The 22,217-nt window shown below is 50.2% G+C and overlaps 2 protein-coding genes across 2 annotated transcripts; one reads left to right on the forward strand and one right to left on the reverse strand.

Annotated features, from left to right (window-relative positions):
- Nucleotides 1–988: 988 nt before the first annotated feature.
- On the forward strand, nucleotides 989–4,597 carry ASPHD1 (aspartate beta-hydroxylase domain containing 1). Its single transcript, XM_047780116.1, has 3 exons — nucleotides 989–2,080; nucleotides 3,684–3,797; nucleotides 4,329–4,597. Exons 1-3 carry the CDS (start codon nucleotides 1,201–1,203, stop codon nucleotides 4,436–4,438), a joined length of 1,104 nt encoding a protein of 367 aa, XP_047636072.1. The 5' UTR covers nucleotides 989–1,200; the 3' UTR covers nucleotides 4,439–4,597.
- Nucleotides 4,598–4,711: 114 nt separating this feature from the next.
- Nucleotides 4,712–21,819, reverse strand: KCTD13 (potassium channel tetramerization domain containing 13). The gene is made up of 6 exons (XM_047780118.1): nucleotides 21,381–21,819; nucleotides 18,875–19,044; nucleotides 8,896–8,985; nucleotides 8,752–8,804; nucleotides 7,853–8,048; nucleotides 4,712–5,493 (listed from the first exon to the last, which is right to left on the reverse strand). Exons 1-6 carry the CDS (start codon nucleotides 21,622–21,624, stop codon nucleotides 5,257–5,259), a joined length of 990 nt encoding a protein of 329 aa, XP_047636074.1. The 5' UTR covers nucleotides 21,625–21,819; the 3' UTR covers nucleotides 4,712–5,256.
- Between the last annotated feature and the right edge of the window lie 398 nt (nucleotides 21,820–22,217).

Consider the following 22,217-nt stretch of genomic DNA (forward strand, 5'->3'; position numbering starts at 1 on the left):
CTCCAGAAGAATGGCAAGTTCCTACGTTTGTGAGAAATCTAAGGGGTGACAGGCTGGGATCTGGGGAGGGAAGACCCCTCTTCTAACGTACAACATGACCCCAGCCAGCCGCCTGGTGGCTTCAACTTTGATTTTTTTTTTTTTTTTTTTCCTCCTGGTCTCATCTCAGGGCCTCTGGAGCACCCTTTTCAGCACCACAAGAGCGGACAGCTCTTCTCGGCCCCGCCTGAGCGCGCCTGGAGCCCGGCGCAGCAGGCGATTGGCTGAAGCCGCCTTCATTATCTATCAGGCTCCCTCCCGGGGCAGGCTTTGTGAAGGCGAAGGGGGAGGTGGAATCACAGGCCGACCGGTCGAGGGATCGGCTGACCCACGGACAGGCCGCAGTGTCCCCCGTCTGCAGTCTGAGACCGCCAGCCTCGTCCATCGGTCGGCGCGCTTGCCCCGCCCCTCCACCAGCCCCGCCCCTCCACCAGCCCCGCCCCTTTTTCGCATTGCGGGGCGCTGGAGGTTGGCGTTGTGCCCCCTGAGCCCCACGTGGCACCCGGTCCGGGCCGGGGGAGGCAAATCCGGAGACCACCCCACCCCCCGCCTTCAACCCGGCTGAGTTGCCGCGGCCACTGGGCGAGGGCGGGGGTAGCTAAGCTGAGAGGACTGTGGGGAGGGGTGACGTCAGGGTGAGTGGGAGCCAAGGAAGGAGCGAGTAGGAGAGAGAGCGAGCGAGGGAGAGGGAGAGGGAGAGAGAGAACCCGCGGGTCGGGTCGAGTGAGAAGCAAGGGCAAGAAGGAGAGGGGGTTGGAAGGAGAGAGAGAAGTCGCTGCGGAGGACGGCTGGTTGCGGGTTCCCGGGGCTGCGGGTCCAGGTGGGGTAGGAACTGCAGTCTAGGGGAGCTAGAAGGCAAGGGGGAGGGGGAGGGAAGGATAAAGCGAAGAGATAGGTGGGGGGGGGTAGAGGGAGGAGAGAAGAGAGGGGGAGACAGTGGAGAAAGGAGACTGAGGGAGAGAGAGGAAACTACTGGGAGGAGAAAGTAGAGGAGAAAAGGGGCAAAAGAGAAAGAGGAAAGAGTTGGAAGGAGAAGGAAGAGATAGGAGGGGCGAGGACAGAGAGAAAGGGAAGGAGGGTTAAGGGGTACATGAAGGAAGGGAGAAAGAGGGAGCTACAAGGTGGAGAGAGGCCCTCAGAAGGAGAGAGAAGCAGGTGGGAATGTGGAAGGGAAACAGCCTAGCGGGTCACCAGGGAGCAGCCGTGGAGGGAACCGGTGGAGAACTGGGGGGACAGGGGAACTGGGGTCTGGAAGATGCCCCAGGTCTCTTGGCCAGGGCCTCTCTGCCCATCATGCCCACATGGCCACTGCCTCTGGCCTCCTCTGCCCTCACCCTGCTCCTTGGCGCCCTCACTTCCCTGTTTCTCTGGTACTGCTACCGCCTGGGCTCCCAAGACTTGCAGGCCCTGGAGGCTGGGAGTCAGGCTAGGGCTGGCAGTGGTGGGCCTGGGGGGTGCTCTGAAGGTGGCAGGCCAAGCCCAGGGAGCTCTGGGGAGTCTGGGGAAGGACATAGGACAGAAGGCCTAGTGAGCCGTCGCCTTCGGGCCTACGCCAGGCGCTACTCTTGGGCTGGGATGGGTAGGGTGAGGCGGGCGGCTCAGGGGGGCCCAGGCCCTGGGGGAGGGCCAGGGGTCCTGGGCATTCAGCGCCCAGGCCTGCTTTTCCTGCCAGACCTGCCCTCAGCCCCCTTTGTGCCACGGGATGCCCAGCGGCATGACGTGGAGCTCCTGGAGAGCAGCTTCCCTGCCATTTTGCGGGACTTTGGGGCTGTGAGCTGGGACTTCTCAGGGACTACCCCTCTGCCTCGGGGCTGGTCCCCACCACTGGCCCCTGGGTGCTACCAGCTCCTGCTGTACCAAGCAGGCCGGTGCCAACCCAGCAACTGCCGCCGGTGCCCGGGGGCCTATCGGGCACTGAGGGGGCTGCGAAGCTTTATGAGTGCCAACACCTTCGGCAATGCTGGCTTTTCTGTCCTCCTGCCTGGGGCCCGGCTTGAGGGCCGCTGTGGGCCCACCAATGCCCGGGTCAGATGCCATCTGGGTAAGTAGATGCTGCTTACAGACAACCTTCTTGCTGCCACAATTCCCCCTCCAGACTCTCCTTTTCTCTGCCACCTGATCTTTTACCCTGTTTCTGATCATGCCTTTCCTCTCAGAAATCTTCCATGACTCCCTGTTGTCTACAGTAGCATTTCCTGAGCCTCAGTGCTCTGCAAACCATCTTCATATGCTTTCCCAGAGTCATTTACCACCTGTCCTCTGTTTCTTCGTTTTCTCTCCTCGCCCCTCCCATTTTGTTTTACTTATTTTAAAAGGAATCTTTAGGAGTTCCCTGGTGGCCTACCAGTTAAGGATTTAGCGATGTCACTCTCATGGCTCAGGTTAGATCCCTCATCTGGGAACTTCCATATGCCAAAGGCACGGCCAAAACAACAACAAAATACCCTGCACATCTGTAAATGTAGGAGCAATATGAATTGTTACTTCTTAAAGGAATCTTTATAGAACAACGGTAATCAGGACTAATTACCTTAAAAAGAAATTATTCATAAAAACAAATTTAAATTTTAAAAAGCAAGCTTAAAAATTCTAGCAAAAATACTCTAGTCTGAGACTAAAGCCTCCACTCTCCTCCTTTAAAAAAGAGCAATTTTTTTTTGTTCTTTGTTTTTAGGGTCTCACTGGTGGCATATGGAGGCTCCCAGGCTAGGGGCCGAATCAGAGCTACAGCTGCCAGCCTACGCCAGAGCCACAGCAATGCAAGATCCGAACCATGTCTGTGACCTACACCACAGCTCACGGCAACACCGGATCCTTAACCCACTGAGCGGGGCCAGGGAGCGAACCCGCATCCTCATGGATCCTAGCCAGGTTCGTTAACCACTGAGCCACAAAGGGAACTCCCAAAAAAAGAGCAATGTTAAAGCTATGGGAGCACTAAACTGAGATTTTCTTTTCTATATTTTAAAGATTGAAAGAAAATAGGGGAGGGGGAAGCTTGTTTTCTGTCATTCAATGTCATGACCTTGTTTTGCCTAAAATCATCTCCTGTGCTACTGGTTGAATGTGATCAAGCCCAGATCTTCTCTCTCATTTCTCACCCGGTCCCTTCTTTCCCATCCCTCCCGGCACGCTCTAAATCATGAAGGCCTTTTGGCTGATCCTGGCAGATGCCACACACAGGCTCTTAGCCTAGACTGTCTCTCCCCCTTACCACCTCTTGGGAAACCCCTACTTAGCCGTCACGACTCACACTGTCCGGTGCCACACCCCCTCTGGGATGTCATCCTATTTCCCACTATTTGAGCTGGCTCCTTGGTTTCCCCACAGCACTTACCTGTGTGGTCCTTGGTAGGATGGAGCCATCCATTTTATGCCTTCTGGGGAGAGAGGGCCCAGCAGAAGCCCAAGGGGAGATGCTCCTTCCTTCAGGAAGGCTTCCCTTTTCTCTGAAACAACAGACTGTGTTTTGCACTGCCTTTCCCCCATCACCTAGCATTTCTTTCATCCAGTACTGTATCCAGTATGTGGGTCACCTTCCAGAGAGCCTGGCCTTTAAGACCCTCCAGTCTGCTGTTTCACTGAATGGGGTGGGCTCCTTCGATGGAGGCAGGAGTGCTGGAGGCCCGGATCTCTTTCTACAGGCCTGAAGATTCCCCCTGGCTGTGAGCTGGTGGTTGGGGGTGAGCCCCAGTGCTGGGCTGAGGGACACTGCCTGCTGGTGGACGACTCCTTCCTGCACACGGTGGCTCATAATGGTAATGGGGCTCCCAGGCCGCTGGGAGGATGAGGGACGAGAGTGTGAAAGGGAACAGACTAGAGGTTGTGGAGGAATCAGGCCCAACTGTCTTCCTGTCCTACACCATCATTTTCCGGTTGCAGGACCTCGTGCAAGTCACATCATTTCTCCAGTCACCTGTGAAATGGGCCCACCACCTTCTTCATCAGGCGACTGCAAGGGTGAACTGAGTGAATGCACATGGATAGCAAAGTGGTCCACAGCACAAGACCTGGGCCCTGGGCCACCTGGGGTCCTGTCCTACCTCGGGCGCTTATAGCAGTGTGACCTTGGGCGAGTCATTTAGCCTCTGTGTGCCTCCCTTACTATGTATAAAATGGGAATAATTTAGGGTACGAGCTCATAGTTTGTGTGGATGATTAAGAGTTAATACTTAGAAGGGATTAGAACAGTTTCGGACACTTACGTACAAAGGATTTGCTTTCGTATTTGGGGAGCATATAGGGAGTTAAGGTCAGCTGCTCAGCTGTCTCCATCCCATGTTCCCTAGGCTCTCCGGAAGATGGGCCTCGAGTGGTCTTCATCGTGGACCTCTGGCATCCCAATGTGGCTGGGGCGGAACGCCAGGCCCTTGACTTTGTCTTCGCACCAGACCCCTGAGGGAAGGTGTTCCCCTTCAGACACCTAGACTGGCGAGAGGCTGCACTCGGGGACGGCTTGAGTGGGAGCCAGGACCACCTCTCCATTGCACGGGGTGGGGGTGGGGGGCTGAGGGTGGGAACTGGCCAGTGAACGCTGAAATACAGATTTTAAACCCTCTCCTCACTCCTGACTACTTCATTCCCAGCTACTAGCCCAAGGAGAGATACCAGATACCTCCCTGACAAGCCGTCTCCCTGGCCCTCTCCTTGGGAGCCAGCACCAGACGCTCAGTTCAACTTTATTCCAATAATTTAATAGAAAATTAAAATAAATAATACGAAACAGATCGAGAAGATGCTGAGCAGGTGCAGGCCCAGGCCAGCCTTGTACAAAGTTAAGGAGGTGGGAGGATGGTGGGGAGGGAGGAGGGAGGTGCGCTACCCTGCACGTCGGTGAGGAGGCGGCTCCAAACGCAGTGGGGGTGGCTAAGGGCTGGCTTGACACTTTGGCAAGTACGAGGTACTAAAAAAAGAGACGGGGAACTCTAAATCCTTTTAAACCAGCTGGGGAGGGAAGAGAGCAGGACGAGGATGAGGGGCTGAATGCAGGCCTTCTGAAGGCCTTTGAGGGGAAGGGCTGGAATGCACCCTCTGGTTAGCAATGAGATGGGAATGGACGGGAGAGGGCCAAAGTGAACGGTACCATGCAACGAAGGGATGGCAGGAAGACCCACGACTTGGCCAGCAAAGCCGGGGCAAAGGTCGGGGAAGGGGAGAAAAAGGGAGAGGAGAGGGACCAGGTCCCAGTGGCCGGGGGTGGAAAACTCAGGTCAAAGCTCAGTCCTTGAAGACAATCTGTTGGCCGTGAGGACGCTCGTCGTGGGTGATGTGGCGCCGGACGTGGATCCTGCGGACACGGTGTTCTCGGTTCTCCTCATCTTCCCCTCGGCTTGCCCCGCCACCTCCAGCTGCACCCCCGGTGGCTTCCAGGAGGGCAGGGTCTGGGCCCCGGGGAGTCTCGTAGATCAGGATGTTGAGGGTCTCTTCAAAGATGCGGGCCTCTGGGAATTCCACCTGCAAAAGGCCAGCAACCCCCAGCTCCCTCCCTCTGGCCTGGCAACACAGCCTTCCCCTCCGCAGGCGGCTCCTGGGCTGGCACACCTCCTGGCCTCTGCGCTCACAGCTTCCTCTAGCCTGGACTGTCTCTGCGACTTCTTTATTCAGCAAAGTCATACTTGTACTGCAAGGTCCAGCTCCGAAGTCAGGCAAGGTTGTTTTCTCTCCTTTGCTGCCAAGTTTCTTGGCTCTTTCATTTTACTTTTTTTGCCTTTTTGCCTTTTCTAGGGCTGCTTTCCACAGCATATGGAGGTTCCCAGGCTAGGGGTCTAAATGGAGCTGTAGCTGCTGGTCTACACCAGAGCCACAACAACTCGGGATCCAAGCCCCATGTGGAACCTACACCACAGCTCACGGCAACACCAGAGCTTTAACCCACTAAGCAAGGCCAGAGATTGAACCCGCAACCTCATGGTTCCTAGTCGGATTTGTTAACTACTGCGCCACAACGGGAACTCCTATTTTTTTTTTTTTTTTCAGTTGACAGATATTTCCTGAGTGACTGCACTGGACCAGGTGTGGTTCCAGGCAACGGGAACATGGCAATGCACAAAACTGGCCAAGTTCCCGTCCGCAGGGAGTTTGTGTTTTAGGGGGAGCACCCAGACATACACGTGACAAAGTATAAAGTGTCAGAAGATGAAAAATGTTACGGGGAAATTATAGCAGGAAAAGGGGGTGGGGATGGCCACGGCCAGGAATGTTACAACTTTAAAGAGGGAGCTCAGAGAAGGCCTCCCGAGAAGGTGACATTCAACCAACTGCCAAAGGAAGGGAGGGAAGGATCCAGGTGGAGAACTAGAGAAGAATCAGTCCAAGCAAGAGCAAGGCTAAGAGCTCTGGGACAGGAATGCACTTAGTATATTTGAAGATCAGCAGCAAGGAGGGCAATGCAACGAGGCGAAGTGAAGGAAGAGCACAGAGGGATGAAGTGAAGACGTGGTCAAGGGTCCCCCGGGCGAGGCTGGGAGGGATATAAACAACAAAACTCTTAATAAGCTACGTTCTTTTCTTCCTCTTTTTCTTTTTAGGGCCACACCCTCGGCATATGGAGGTTCCCAGGCTAAGGGTCTAATCGGAGCTACAGCTGCCGGCCTACAGCACAGCCACAGCAACGCCAGATTCGAGCTGCATCTATGACACATCACAGCTCACGGTGACACCAGATCTTCAACCCACTGAGCAAGGTCAGGGATAGAACCTGCAACCTCACGGTTCCTAGTTGGATTCGTTTCTGCTGCGCCACGACGGGAACTCCTAAGCTATGTTCTTATAACTGGTTCATCTTCCTGTCTTTCCAATTATGGAGGAAGCTGCTTGGAAACTGGGTTATGCATTCACTCATGCATTCAGTGTTTCCCAGCCTCTGCTGTGTGATAAAGGCCCGGCTAGTGCTAGAGAGATGGGGGGAGGAAAGATACAGCTCTCCCCGGAAGAAGCTAACTCCTTGCTGCTGAAATAAACACCCCCAACTCCATCCCCGGGAGATTACAGTCAACACTGTGTTTAGCTGAGAAGGGGATATAACCAACCTAGTCTGGGATGTTGGATCGAAAGTTCATGAGCGAAGGTGTCCCAAAGAAAGTGATGCCTGGCTTAGTTCTTATTAAAGATTAAGCACAAATTCACTAGGCAGATCGGAATGGGAAAAAATAATTCCAAGAAGAGGGAATAGTGGGTGCCAAGGTAGGGAGGTGTGAGATAGCTCTGGGTGCTTAGAGACTTCACGATCTCTGGTGTATCTGGGGCACATCCTTCATGTCCAGGTCATGATGAGAGCATCAGGAGCCAGAGGTCACGACAAAGAGCCTGTACTCTCCTCAGCACTTCATTCATCTTCACTTCAAGCCTCTTGCAGTGCTCAGGAAGTATCTGCTAATGACTGCTATGTTAGTGACTCAGGGCCTACCATCTCAGTGTGTTCCAAGGTCCTGAGGTTTTAAGAGCCTGCTCCGGGCCATGGGCTGTTCAGAGATTCTAACAATGACTATGGTCCTTCTAGACAGAAACACGTATACATACTCCTACAACTGCTTGAAGTTGGGTCTTCAAGCTAGCCTTGAGACCCAACTGGCCTACGCTAAGAATCCCACTCTAATCCAACACCCTCCTTTCACAGGTTAAGAAGCAGAAACCCACAGAAGTAAGATGACTTGCCCAAGATGACAGAGCTAAGACCCCAGAACCTGAACCCCAGCTCCTGCCTCCCAGGGATGGACGTCCCCCGCCACCTGACTGGCTGAGCCGCCTCTGTCCAGGGTGCTGGTCCTGCCCACCTCCACAGCCCTCCCTGGCCAGGCCCTTAACCCCTTCTGACCTTGGTCTGCTTCTTCTCCGTGGCATAGACAATGGAGGTGCAGCACACCTCGGCGATTTTGCGGCCCTGCCCGTAGAAAGACCAGCAGCAGATCTCGTCCCCCAGAACATCCTTGAGGAAAAGCAGCCGCCCGTGGAAGCGCAGGGCCAGCTTGTCAAACAGCTCGATGTTCTTAAGCAGGTTGTCGTCTGAAGTGCTGAGGACCAGGGGGCCAGGAGGCCTCAGCAAAACTGGTTTCTCTCCTCCCTCTGCTCCTCCCAGCACAGGGGCCCAGATACCCAGCACTCGAGTCCTGCCTGCGAGTTCGGGGCCCAGCAGCTTCCTCTAGCCCTGGGGCCCGGCTAAGCAGGCTTCACAAAGGAAGCAGAAGCATTTGCTGAGCAAAGGCCGGCACGGCAGAGTGGCTACTGATGCAGGCTCTGGAGCCACGCTGCCTCACCTGGCATCCTAGCTCCACCACTTTTTAATGGAGTGACACGAAGCCAGTTACTTCACTTCTTGGTGCCTCAATTGGCTCACCTGTAAAATGGAGATCACGAAATCTCCTGACAACCGTGAGGGTTTGGTGAATAAATATAGGGAGAGCTATACTTCATCTCATGCCTGGTATAAACTAAGCACTTAGGAAATGTGAGTTATTGTCATCTAATCCTTACCTGGACCCCAGTTAACTGATGATAAAGCCGAAGCTCAGAAGGATTAAAAGAAGTAAAAGGAACTCGGCAAACGCAAACCAAAATGACCTGTCCCAAGTACCCGGTGGGTAAGCGGCAGAGCTGGAGTTTGCATCCGGGCAGGAACCTTTTCGTCCCTCTGTGTGGTTGTAACCCTCCCCCTGGGTCGGGAGCAGGGCTGAGGCCAGGATTCCACCCACTGCACCTCCCTGCCCCCACGGTCACCTGGTGTAGGAGTACTTGTTGTTACTGCGGTTGTGCAGGAGCTTCACCACGGGCTGTCGGGGGAAAGAGGATGGAGAAGGGTGGGGGGTCAGGCTGCAGGGACAGGCCCCCAGCCTCCACCCTGACAGGGCTCAGGGGCCTCACCTTGGAGGTGCTGGCCAGGAGCTGCTGCTCCTCCCGGGGAGATGTCACCGTGGGGATGAGGCACAGCGGGGACACGTTCTCCCTTTTTTGCTGGAGAAGAAGCGGAAGGTGATTAACAGCACGACCAAGGGGCACTCACTCCCCTACTTCCAAAGCTGCTTGTTGCCTTCGGGAAAAAGTCCAGACTCCTTAGTGGTCCACAGGGCTCTGCGGGATGCCAACGCTGGTCTCCTCTCTACCGGGCTCCCTTGCCTGCTGGGCTTCGGCCCCACCTGTCCCTTCACACATCCAGCTTGTGCCCACTGGGCCCTTTGCTGCTCCCACTGCCTGGCACGGTCTGCACTCAGTTGTTTGCATGGCTGGCCCCTCTCATGCCATTTAGATCCCAACTCAAACAGGATCCCTGGGAGGGTGCTGGTCCTCCTCCCTAAGCTCCCTGGCTAAGCAGCCTCCTCTACTGCTTCCTTTTCACATGATCAGTTCGCCTTCATGGCATGTAGTTCCTCATGTTTCCTTGTTTTTTCTTGGCGTATTTGCTATGATCTCTTCCCAGGGAATAAGTAACTAGTATACAGTGGATGCGCAATAAGTTATCGGTTGAACGAGTGAACCAGGCTGCCTGGGAGGTTGGAGGGAGAATCAGAACTAGATACCTAGGTTTCTTTCCTCTTCTTTTAGAATCTTCACGCCAAAACCCCTCTTGCCTCTCCTAACCGAGATACGAGATATGCAATTCTTTTTCGTCTTTTTTTTTTTTTTAATGGCTACACCCGAAGCATATATATGGAGGTTCCCAGGCTAGGGGTCAGATTGGAGCTGCAGCCGCTGGCCTACACCACAGCCACAGTAACACAGGATCCAAGCCGTGTCTGCAACCTACACCACAGCTCACGGCAATGCTGGATCCTTAACCCACTGAGCAAGGCCAGGGATTGAACCTGTGTCCTCATGGATGCTAGCCAGATTTGTTTTTGCTGAGCCACAATTGCCATTGCTCTCTAGATGTGCAATCCTAATATAAACTCCAAAAGATTTTTTTTTTTTTTGGAAACTCCTAAGACTTTCTAAAATTAATATGGAAGAATAAATCTACCATTACGTAGGTTAATTTTTTTTTTCTTTTTACAGCCCCACCTGCGGCATATGGAAGTTCCCAGGCTAGGGGTCAACAACTGGAGCTGCAGCTGAGGCCTATGCCTCAGCCACAGCAACACTAGATCCTAGCTGCATCTGCAACTTACGCCACAGCCTGCAGCAATGCCAGATCTTTAACCCACTGATCCAGGCCAGGGATTGAACCTGCATCCTCATGGACACTATGTCAGGTTCTTAACCCACCAAGCCACAAGAGGAACTCCTCAGGTCTATTTTTAAAAATAGTCAAACAAGAGAGACTGACTCTGCCAGATATGAAGAGATCTTACAAAGCCATAATCATGACAACACTGCAGTTCTGGTGCAGGAACAAACAAACAAAAACAAAAAACACACTAGAGAACTTGGAAACATACTAGTGTACACAAGAGAACTGGTATTTATAGAGAGAACATCACACATCAGTGGGGCAAGTGTGTCTTAAGTTACTATTGTGTAACAAACTGTCCCAAAACTGAACAGCTTAAAGCAACGACAAATACTTATTTTCTGTTTCTGTGGGTCAGGAGTTCAGGAGTGGCTTAGCTGAGTGCTTTTAGCACGGGGTCTCTCATGAGCTTAGTGTCAAGTCGGCTGAGGCTGCAGTAATCTGAAGGCACGTCTGGGTCTGGAGAATGTGTTTCTGAGAAAGCTTATTCATATGACTGGTAAATGCATGCTGGCTGTTAGCAGGAAATATTTGATCCCTGTCACTGAGGCCTTTCCATAGGGTTGTTTGAGTGTCCTCACAATATGGCAGCTGGCTTCTCCAGAGCAAATAATCCAAGACAGAGCAAGATGGAGACCTTACTGGTTTTCGTTGTTGTTTCTTTTTTTGGCCACCCCTGTGGCATGTGGAAGTTCCTGAGCCAGGGAGTGAATCCAGCTCCTTGAGCCACAGCACTGACGATGCCGGATCCTTAACCCTCTGAGCCACAAGAGGACTCTCATTGTGTTTTATGATCTAGTTTTGCTAGCCCTATTCAGTGTGGGAGGGAACACCACAAGGAAACAGGGATAACTGGGGACTCCCTTGGAGGCTGGTGCCCTAGTCCACTTTCTGGCTCCCATTGATTCAAACTGTTTGCATATGCAAAACACACTCACCTTCTCCCAAGATCCTCCAAAGTCCCATCCCATTACAGCACTAAAGTACAGAATCTCGTCATCTAAATCAGGTCTAGGTAGGGATGCTGCTCCTTGGGAGTAGTTCTTAACTACAGCTCCTTAAGTACATTTCCTCTGGATCTGAAGACCTGTGAACTCAAGAGACTTGTTATCTCATCCACACTCTCAGTAGGCACTGGTGGACCAGGCATTGGGATAACCACTCTCGTTCAAAGGGTCAAGGGGGGCAGCAGGAAGCAGAGAAGTCAAAGTTCCTTCATAGAAATTCGATAATCCAGTTGGACAAAGGTTGGGAGCTCGCTGATGTCTAATCCTGTCCAGGAATCATTCTCTAGACCTGAGCCATCTTTCCTTCTCCATGAAAGACAGTCCATATTTGCAGTTCCATAGTTTCTTTAGCTTTCTTTTCTTTCTTTCTTTCTTTTTTTTTTTTGTCATTACTTGGGCCGCTCCCAGGGCATATGGAGGTTCCCAGGCTAGGGATCAAATTGGAGCTGTAGCTGCCAGCCTACGCCAGAGCCACAGCAACACAGGATCCGAGCCCCATCTACAACCTACACCACAGCTCACGGCAACGCCGGATCCTTAACCCACTGAGCAAGGCCAGGGATCGAACCTGCAACCCCATGGTTCCTAGCCAGATTCGTTAACCACTGAGCCACGATGGGAACTCCTCTTTAGCTTGCTTTCTGCCTGTAGAATTTTGAGGGTCCAAAAGCTTCTTCTCCTCTTGCATTCTCTGTCCCTTCCAGTCTAAGCTGGCAGTGTTTCTGCCAACAGAAGTCTCTTAAAAAACTTAATGGGTGTGTCATGAGTCCTGAGTATCAGATCATTAGACAAAAGCCACACCCACACATCTTTGTGAGGCAAGTGCCTCTCTAAGTTGGGCTTATACTGAGGCTGCTGCCTGACAACAGCCTTCAGCCTCTTAGACGTGGTATTATTTCATTGGATGGTTCTCTGTGGCATCTTCTTGGATAACTCTGAGGGCTTAACAAAGGATTTTACAATCACGTGCTCAGCTTCATCTTGAGACCATGTTTTACAGAGAATGCACCGTTTGTAATCTTTGCCTGGAGGTCGTTTGTTAATATTTTTCTCCCTTCTCAGCTACACCTCTGGCAGATGAAAGTTCCTGGGCCAGGGGCCAAATCCAAGCTGCAGCTGCAACCTACGCCACAGCTCTGGCAATGCTGGAGCCTTAACCCACTGCACTGGGCCAGGGATCAAACCTGCACCACTGCACAGACACCAGATCCTTAATCCGCCACGCCACAGCAGGAACTCCAGCAAGCCATCTGTTAATTTTATCATCAATTGTTATCTGAAGGGCTGGAAACTTGCAAGCCCCCAAATTCCTGGATCCTTTTTGTTCAATTCTTTTTTCCTTTAGTTGACCTTCTCCTCTTCTGTTTTACTACAATCTTCAACATCCTGTCTGGAAATCTTTTTTTTTTTTGCTGGAATAGATTTTTTTTTCCTTTTTTTATTGCCCCAATACGTCATTTTTTTTTTCTACTGTACAGCTGGAAATTTCTTTAGCTAGATCACTCAGTTCATTAGGTGTGTTCTCCACTTTCTACAGTACTGTAGGAGACAGTGTTGATACTTCTGCCACTACACAACAAGGATTCCCTTTCTGGAACTTTCCAATAAATGTGTTCCACACTGCAGCCTCCTCAAAGGTTATCAGATTTCTATGAATACTCTTTAAAGCTCTTTAGGGAAGTTCCTGTGTAGCGCAGTGGGTTAAGGATCGGGTATTGCCACAGCTGTGGCACAGGTTTGATCCCTGGCCTGGGAACTCCCACATGCCTCAAGTGTGGCCAAAACAAAAAAAAAAAAACGAAACAAAAGACGAAAAAAACGAAACAAAAGAAGAGCTCTTTAGGCTCTTAATAATGCGTCCTCAAAGTCTTTCCAGCTTGTGCCCACTTCCCAGGTCTAAAACCACTCCCACGTTTTAGGTTTTTGTTATGGTAGAACCCCACTCCAGATACCGAAATCTGTTATCTGTTACTGGGTAACAAATTACTACAAATTTAGCAGCTTAAACCAACAGTACACATTTATTATCTCACATAGCTTCTCTGAGTCAGGAATGTGAGATTGGCTTAGTTCGTGGTCCTGACCCAGGGTCTCTCACGAAGCTGGAGTCCAGATGTTGACCAGGGCCGTACTTATCTGAAGACTTGACTGGGCCTAGAGGATCCACTTCTAGGACAGTTCACCCATGTGGCTGGGAGTCTGTGTTGGCCATTGGCAGGAGGCTTCCAGGTGGACTTCTCCCTAGGGCTGACTGAGTATCCTTACATGGCAGCTGGCTTTCCCCAGAGTGAAATGATCCAAGAGAGGCAGAAACAGGTCTTTTATGATCTGGCTTTAGAAATCACACACTATCATTTCTGCAGTCTCCTACAGGTTACATAGGTCAGCCCTCTTCGGCGTGGGAGTGGACTGAACAAGAGCCTGAATTAGGAAGCGGCAAAAGAATTGCTGGTGGCCATCTTGGATGCTGGGTACCAAAGACTGTGTAACAGGTGGCATTGAGAAAAATAGCTCACGCTATGGAGGACACAAGATAAATCCCTCCATAATCCACATCTACAACAGTGAGTTCCATTTAGATTAAAAGACCCATATATACCAAAGATGAAACTACTTTAAAAATACAGAATAGAAAATAAATTCTTAAGATCCTAAGAGGAGATATCACTGGGGGGGGGGGGGAGAGGAACATGATTCTATTAAAATCAAGAATCTCTCCAGTTGACAGTGAAAGGCATGACTTCTCACGTGGCATTCCTGCTGTGGTGCAGTGGCTCAGGTTGCTGCGGAGGCACAGTTCAATCCCTGGCCAAGCATAGTGGATTAAGGGATCCGGCATTGCCACAGCTGCAGCACAGATCACAGCTATGGCTCACATTTAATCCCCGGCCCAGAGAGTTCCATATGCTGCAGGTGTGGCCATAAAAAATAAAAAATTCCCACATAATAATGAAGAAATTATAACATAATTACCCTACAAATTAGTGAAATTATTAATTCAGGTGAGAATTATCAATTGATGTGTGGTTAAAAGGTAACTGCCATTCATAAAGCGCCTAAGTGGCTTTATAGTTGGCAATAAGGAAACATAACTACAATGAAGGGATCAAACCATCATCACCTGAATCTAGGGGCCATTTTTGGGTGTGTGTGCTGCACCTGAGGCATATGGAGGTTCCCAGGCTAGGCGCTGAATTGGAGCTGCAGCTGCTGGCTCACGCCGCAAGCTACAGCAATGTGGGATCTGAGCTGTGTCTGCGACCTACACTGAATCTTAGGGCAACGCCAGATCCTTCATCCACTGGGGAGGGCCAGGGATCGAACCTGTGTCCTCATGGATACTAGCTGGGTTGTTACCACTGAGCCACAACAGAAACTCCTAGGGACCAATTCTGAGCATTTCTACTGATGGGTCATATTAATATTATGGGTCGATCTAACACAATATGAAATATATAACATTATTTAAAATGTATTCTGACCAAAACGTTTACTATCAAGCCTTTAAATTTACCATTTAGTTTACAGAAAACTCAGGATAGGGTAGGGTAACAAACAAAATCAGGCAAATTTAGAAAGTAGGTCATTGTGTAGGACAACAGGTGGTTTCTTTAACAAGTCGGTGTGAGAAAAAAGGGACTGTTTTTTGGATTGGAAAAGGCCTAAAGACGTATACACCAGACGTAATGCAAGGATCTACTAGACTGTGTCCTGGTTTAAATGAACCAGCTGTAAAAGGCATTTCTGGAAGTGGAGAAATTTGCGTATGCCCTTGATGGTAGATAGATAAAATTTCTTTGACATGGAAAGGTGGCAGTTATCAACGAACAAAAAAAAAAAAGCAGATTACAATACAGCACATAAAGCATAATCATATTTTGGTAAACATACGCAAACACACACACACACACACAGGAAAAGACCTGGAAGGATATTTGATGCTTTTATTTTTTTTGATTATCTGTGTTTTCTAAATTTCTACAATACTTACATACTGCTTTAAAAATAATAAGTGGTTATTTATCATTTAAAAAAATCAATATACTTTATTCAACAACAGATCCCAAAGACAGGTGACATTCTAAGAGAAAATAATGGCGACATCTAAAACTGACTAGAAACTATTATCTGAAACAGACTTTTTCAGCTGGTTCCTCATTGAATATCAAAACCCAGCAAATGATTTAAGTGTTTTCTCAACTCTTTTGAGAATACTGAATAAATAGTACCATTCCAGATGTATAGTAGAAGTTTACATGCCTTAGGGTAATAAGGCTTAATTCTCCCTAGGAACTAAACTAAAATATATAAGAATCTCCTGCAACGGCGTGCCCATCGTGGCACAGTGGAAACAAATCTAACTAGGAACCATGAGGTTGCGGATTCGATCCCTGGCCTTAACTCAGTGGGTTAAGGATCCAGCGTTGCCATGAGCTGTGGTGTAGGTCACAGACTCGGCTTGGATCCCGAGTTGCTGTGGCTGTGGCTGTGGCACAGGCCATCAGCCGTAGCTCCAATTGGACCCCTAGCCTGGGAACCTCCATATGCCTCGGGTGCAGCCCTGGAAAAAAAAAAAAAAAAAAAATCTCCTGCAGAGCAATATGAAAAAGATAGGAAACTCAGTAGAAAATCTGGAAAAGAATATAAATTGGCAATTCACAGAAGGGGAAACCAAAAAAGCTAGTGAGTATATGAAAAGATGCTCAATCTAATTAGTAATCAGAGGTATGCAAATTAAAACGCAATCACTCTGTATCGATCAGATTGGCAAAATTAGAATGCTGGATGATGCCATGTGTTGTCAAGGATATGCAGAAACAGGATTCCTTATGCACTGCACGGCAAGAGTATAAGGTGCTACTGTCATTTGGGAGAGTAATGTGATGATGCTTGATGAAATTCATTTATATGTGTCCTGTGGGCCAGCAATTCCACTACCAGCTATAATCATAAGAAACCCTGATCCAAAAAAAAAAAAAGAAAAAAGAAACCCTGATCCAAAACCCACAAGGGCACACGAACAAAGATGCTCATGGCGGCACTGTTTATGGGGGCAGGAAGTAGGAGGCAATCTAGGACTCCAACTCAGGGGAACATATAAACAAAATACGGTGAATGCACACCATAGATTCCTGTGCAGCAGCTGGAAGCAAAGACCTAAAGGTACATACAGCAGCATGAACAGATCTTGGAAAAAGTGCTGAATTAAGAAACAGAACACACAATCCATAGCTCAGTGCCATTTATGGAAATTTTAAATGTGTACGTATACAAAACAATGATTTAGTTTTTCAAGGGTACAAACATAATCCAAGCACATGTATTAAAACATTAGAACCGGAGGGGTACCTATGCGGAACAAGGAAGTGGGCAGGGACGGGAATGAAGGAAAAAAATCAAGAGAGAAAAGATCTGCAGAGACTACTGATGTTTAAGTGCCACGCGCTGAGAAGTATGATGAACTCAATTCTCTGTTCCTGAATTTTTTTTTTTTTGTCTTTTGTCATTTTAGGGCCACACCCGTGGCATGGGGAAGTTCCCAGGCTAGGGGTCAAATCAGAGCTACAGCTGCCAGCCTACACCACAGCCACAGCAATGCTGGATCCAAGCTGCGTCTGCCACCTACACCACAGCTCAAGGCAACTCCGGATCCTTGACCCGAGTCCCCTCATGGATGCTAGCTGGGGTTTGTTAACCACTGAGCCAGGATGGGAACCCCTCTGTACCTCAATCTTAAAAACAAACAAAAAAAACCCCCTCCAAATAAGCAAGCATATTCTAGCTGAGAGAGGTGAGGATGGAGATAGTCTTGGAGAAACTTGGAAAAGAGGCAGCTGGAGCACAGAAGAAAAAGTAATGCATGTGGGAGTCTGATAAACTGGGGTTGACTCTGAGCTTTGCTGCTTACCGGCTCCTTGACCTTGGATACACTCCCAGCTTCCCTCATGTGTCTTTTTATGGCAAAGAGGGGCACAAAAAGATAACAGAATTGATCCTAACACACAGTGGATGTGAGATAACATTAGATAAATGTAAAGCTACAGAGCAGGAATGAACTTCCAAAATCTTTGCTTGCTTTCTTTTTTTTTGGGGGGGGGGGGGCTGTGCCTGCAGTGTAGGGCCAGGGATTGAACCTGTGTCACAAGAGAATTCCTACTTTAACGTTTTTCAAACTGCAAAGTGGTAACCCAATGAGAGGTCATGAAGGAAGTTTAACGGGTCCCAGTTACTTTGATTTTTTTAAAATTTTCTTCTTTTCCCCTATTTCTTGTATAGTTCCCGTCATGGTGCAGTGGAAATGGTATTAGAAAGAAAGAAAACAATATATCAGAGTGTATTTCACTAAAAGTATCATTTTCTAAAACTCTTAGTTATATCTTTGAGTAAAAAATGCATTTTTCTCTATGAGATGTAGTCCAAAAGTTTGAAAAACTTGGATATTGCCCAAAGGAATTCTATACTTTGGATTTTAAGGACCAGTAAGTACTCTCCAAGATAACAGAAAGTGTTCAGTTGCCACTTTTTAATATATAAAGGGTGTCAAAAAAGAAACCCATAATCTCCTATTAACACTGTATCATAAAAGAAAGGGCACTTTTAACATTGTAAAAATAGAACAGAATAAAAGGCTTTATGTGAAACTCACTACACTGCACATATTTTTCTTACTTCCCTATCTTCTGGGAGATGAGAACAGAATGCCAGAGGTAGGAACTGACTCAATCAAGGTCACTCAGTTAGCTGTGGTGGAGGTGATCCTTAACCCCTAAGTCCTGGCCTTGCTTTCCAAGCTCTTCTCCTCAGAATCCTAAGAGATTCCCAGAAGAGAAGATAGGGCTCTGGGAACTCCCCCCCATCCTGTTTCGTTAGGAGTGGCTGCTTCTGTAAAAATTTCACTGCTAGGGAGTTCCCGTCATGGTTCAGTGGTTAAGGAAACCGACTAGGAACCATGAGGTTGCGGGTTCGATCCCTGGCCTTGCTCAGTGGGTTGAGGATCCGGCATTGCCGTGAGCTGTGGTGTAGGTCGCAGACGCAGCTCGGATCTGGTGTTGCTGTGGCTCTGGCATAGGCTGGCAGCTGTAGCTCCATCCGATTACATCCCTAGCCTGGGAACCTCCATATGTCACGGGAATGGCCCTAGAAAAGGCAAAAAGACAAAAAAAAAAATCTCTGCTAGAAAAAAAAAGTATTTAAAACCCTGGAAGGGATGGAATGCCACCTGCCAGGGTAGGACCAGATCACGGTGTTCATTCTATTCCAATTTAAATGTAGATTATTTTTTCCTCAGTAGGACAAGCATGTTATTTGGAATTTCCAATCAAGGGAGAAAATAAACTGGGATTGTGTTTAAGGATAATTATTCAGGTAGGAGTGTAATAGCTAGAGTAGCTGGGTAGAAAAAGCAAGACGTAGAGAGTGCAGTCATTTAAATGCTGCAGTAGTCTTAGCATGACAGGGCCCTGCCTGAGGCAGTAGAAATGCAGAGGTCAGTACTCCCAAATCCTCTGGGGTCATGACCAGTCAGACTAGGCCAGAGGCTACTCCTCAAGGCAGTACCCCGTATTTCCTCTTGTTTTCCTTTGATGTCTTAAGAGCTAACTGCTGGGGCAGCTCTCCCAGGGAGGGGGGCATAAGGGTGGGACTCAGGAGGTGGGGGAGGGACCCTCACCTGCAGTGCCAGCTGGCAGTCCTCAATCAGTCCCTGTACCAGGTAGTAGCGTGCTTCACCCAGTAGCTCCCCCAGTTCTCTGGTACTCTCAGGCAGTGGCACGGACCCGTCCCGCAGGTAGTTGAGGATTGTACCAAAGTGGCGGCCGCTCCGGTCGATCAGCACCCAACCTGGTGAGGAGGGGAGAGGCAGAAGGAAGGATGGCTTTGCTGAAGGCCCTGGAGTTACTACATTTTTATGAAAAAAGGACTCCAGGAGTTCCCGTCGTGGCACAGTGGTTAACAAATCCGACTAGGAACCATGAGGTTGCGGGTTCGGTCCCGGCCCTTGCTCAGTGGGTTAAGGATCCAGCGTTGCCGTGAGCTGTGGTGTAGGTCGAAGATGCGGCTCGGATCCCGCGTTGCTGTGGCTCTGGCGTAGGCTGGTGGCTACAGCTCCGATTCGACCCCTATCCTGGGAACCTCATATGCCATGGGAGCAGCCCAAGAAATAGCAAAAAGACAAAAAAAAAAAAGAAAAGAAAAGAAAAAAGGACTCCAAAGCTACAAAATCTAAATATCTGTCACAAGCCTCTGCCATAGCCAAGAAAATGGCTTTATTTTTTTTTGTCTTTTTTTTTTTTGGTATTTCTTTGGGCCGCTCCCGAGGCATATGGAAGTTCCCAGGCTAGAGGTCGAATCGGAGCTGTAGGGCCAGCCTACGCCAGAGCCACAGCAACGCGGGATCCGAGCCGCATCTGCGACCTACACCACAGCTCACAGCAACGCCGGATCCTTAACCCACTGAGCAAGGGCAACCCGCAACCTCATGGTTCCTAGTCGGATTCGTTAACCACTGCGCCACGACGGGAACTCCAATAAAATGCCTTTAAAACATCTCCAGTGAGATCTCCCACAGGCCCCTTTTTAACACATCCAGACACACAGAAGTAATTCCCTCCCACATCTGTTCTATACCTGAAAGGTTCTTACCAAGAGAAAGTTCCTCCGGATTACCGTATCAATAAACCTCTACCTTGTGTTACTTCTGATCATCCTATTGAATTAGAATGCTACCCCAGGGAGTTCCCATTGTGGCTCAGTGGTAACAACCCAGCTGGTATGCATGAGGACTTGGGTTTGATCCCTGGCCTCACTCAGTGGGTCAAGGATCCAGTGTTGCCCTAAGCTGTGGTGTAGGTTGCAGACATGGCTCAGATCCTGCAGTGCTATGGCTGTGGCTGTGGCTGTGGCCAGCAACTACGGCTTCAATTCGACCCAACCTGGAACTTCCATATGCTGCACCTGCAGCTCTATAAAGACCAAAAAAAAAAAAAAAAAGCTGGGGGGGGGGGGGAGTTCCCGTCGTGGCTCAGTAGTTAACGAACCAGACTAGTATCCATGAGGACTGGAGTTTGATCCCTGGCCTCGATCAGTGGGTTAAGGATCTGGTGTTGCTGTGAGCTGTGGTGTAGGTCAAAGACTTGGTTTGGATCCTGCGTTGCTGAGGCTGTGGTGCCAGCAGGCAGTTATAGCTCTGACTGGACCCCGAGCCTGGGAACCTCCATATGCCACAGGTGCGGCCCTGAAAAGACAAAAAAAAAAAAAAAGAATGCTACCCCACTCTCCACTACCATTTTAACCTTTGTATTCTTCATAGACCTCACTGCCATCTGGAATTACATGTTTCTGTCTTCGTTTTGGTATGTTTACTTGCTTATTGTCTCTCCCTACCCCCACAAAAAAGAAAACTCCACAAGGCTCATCTTAATCAGATTCATTTACCAAACTATCTCCCACACTAACTGGCATTTTGCCAATATTCATTGAACAATAAACTCTTCACCTGCAGATATTTGAAGACTGAGCTCTGCCTCCCCACTTTCAATTTTCCTGCTCTCACAATCCTTGTTAACCTCTTCTGAATCCCCCTCCCTGGACTTTTAAGGTTCCCCTTGAGCATATGGAGCCCGAACCTGACTGCGACACACTTTGAGAAGGTAAGGTTCGCCTGCCAGAGAGAACTGTCCACTCTCCACTCTGGCGTCCCTGGCAAACCCAAAGCAGCCCTCTCCTCTGACAGTCTGTTATTTACAGATAGATTTCTAGAGTGTAGGGACCTGTGTTAGGTCCTCCAACTCTCGGGGATGGTTGCTGGCAGTGCTGAGGTAGAAGAAACTGATGAAGGTTGCCTGGAAGGGTGCTGTTGGCACCAGGGCTGCTTCCCGAGTCTTTTGAGCTGAGGAGGAAAGAGTGGAAGCGTCCGTGGGGAGCAGCAATGAAAATTTGGTCCTAACATGTTGAGAATTTGCTGGTTACTACTGCTGGGTGTAAAGACCGAGGGAGGAAGGGGATGAAGAATGAGAAAAGGGAGGTGCCATGGGATGTAGGCGATGGAAGAAGTGAGAATGAGTTGACTGGACGGCAAGAGAGAAGGGGCGTGAGAAGACTGGGCGAAGAAAGACTGGGAGAAAAGGGAGACGGGGATCTGGAGGAGGCAGGACAGTAAGCAAGGGCGGCTCGCATACCTCCGGCGTCAGTGAGCACCTCCGCGCGGCCGCTGAACATGGCCTTGAGCATGGTGTCCTGTCCCGTGAGGGTGCGCAGCGTGGTGTAGTGCAGCGAGCCGCCCACGTTTAGTTTCACATACTTGCTGTTCGGGGTCAGGGGCTTGAGACCGTAGGCGGCGGAGCCAGGCTCGAGACCCGAGGGCTTAGGAACTTCCAGGGACTGGGCCTCCGCCGCTGCGGGGCCCGAGGCCTCGGCCGACATGCCTGGTGGCGGCGGCGGGCGACGATCCTTGGTTCTCTCCGCACCCTCCGGCCGCTCCCAGAGACCCCGGGACCCGAGCCCTTGGGCCGGACCGCTGGGCCCGCACGCCCCTAGGCCGCCGCCGCTACTTAGTGACACTGGCCCTCTGGATCATCGCGCCGGAACCGCCCGGAAGCCGGGCGAGAACTGCGCAGGCGCGTCAAGGTCCCGCCCCCGACCTCGCGCGGTCGGGAGGGAGGAGCATGCGTGGTGGCGGTGGGCCGGCAGAAGGAGTCGAGCGCGGGCTGCGGGAGGGCGGGGCGCCGCGTGAGGTGTGTTCAGGTCGCTTGTCCCGGAGACTCGAAGTAGCGTTCTTGGCCACCTGCCTGTGTGGAAAACACTGCCCCCTTCGCGTATCTCCACTCTCAGGGTGCTTCATGGGCGTGAAGGGGAAGGGGCCCAGAGAGGCAAGGGGTTGGGGCACAGTTTCCCGCCTCCCGGCCCCGCGCATTTGACAGCTGCGAACGAAAGCCCCAAGGGGGGCTCTTAAGGGAGGCCAGACGGAGGTGGCCTCCGTCTGAGGAAGTGATACTGAGCTGAAGCTCAGAAGAGAC

The sequence above is a fragment of the Phacochoerus africanus genome, chromosome 5, assembly GCF_016906955.1.
Source record: "Phacochoerus africanus isolate WHEZ1 chromosome 5, ROS_Pafr_v1, whole genome shotgun sequence".
NCBI classification, from domain to species: Eukaryota; Metazoa; Chordata; class Mammalia; order Artiodactyla; family Suidae; genus Phacochoerus; species Phacochoerus africanus.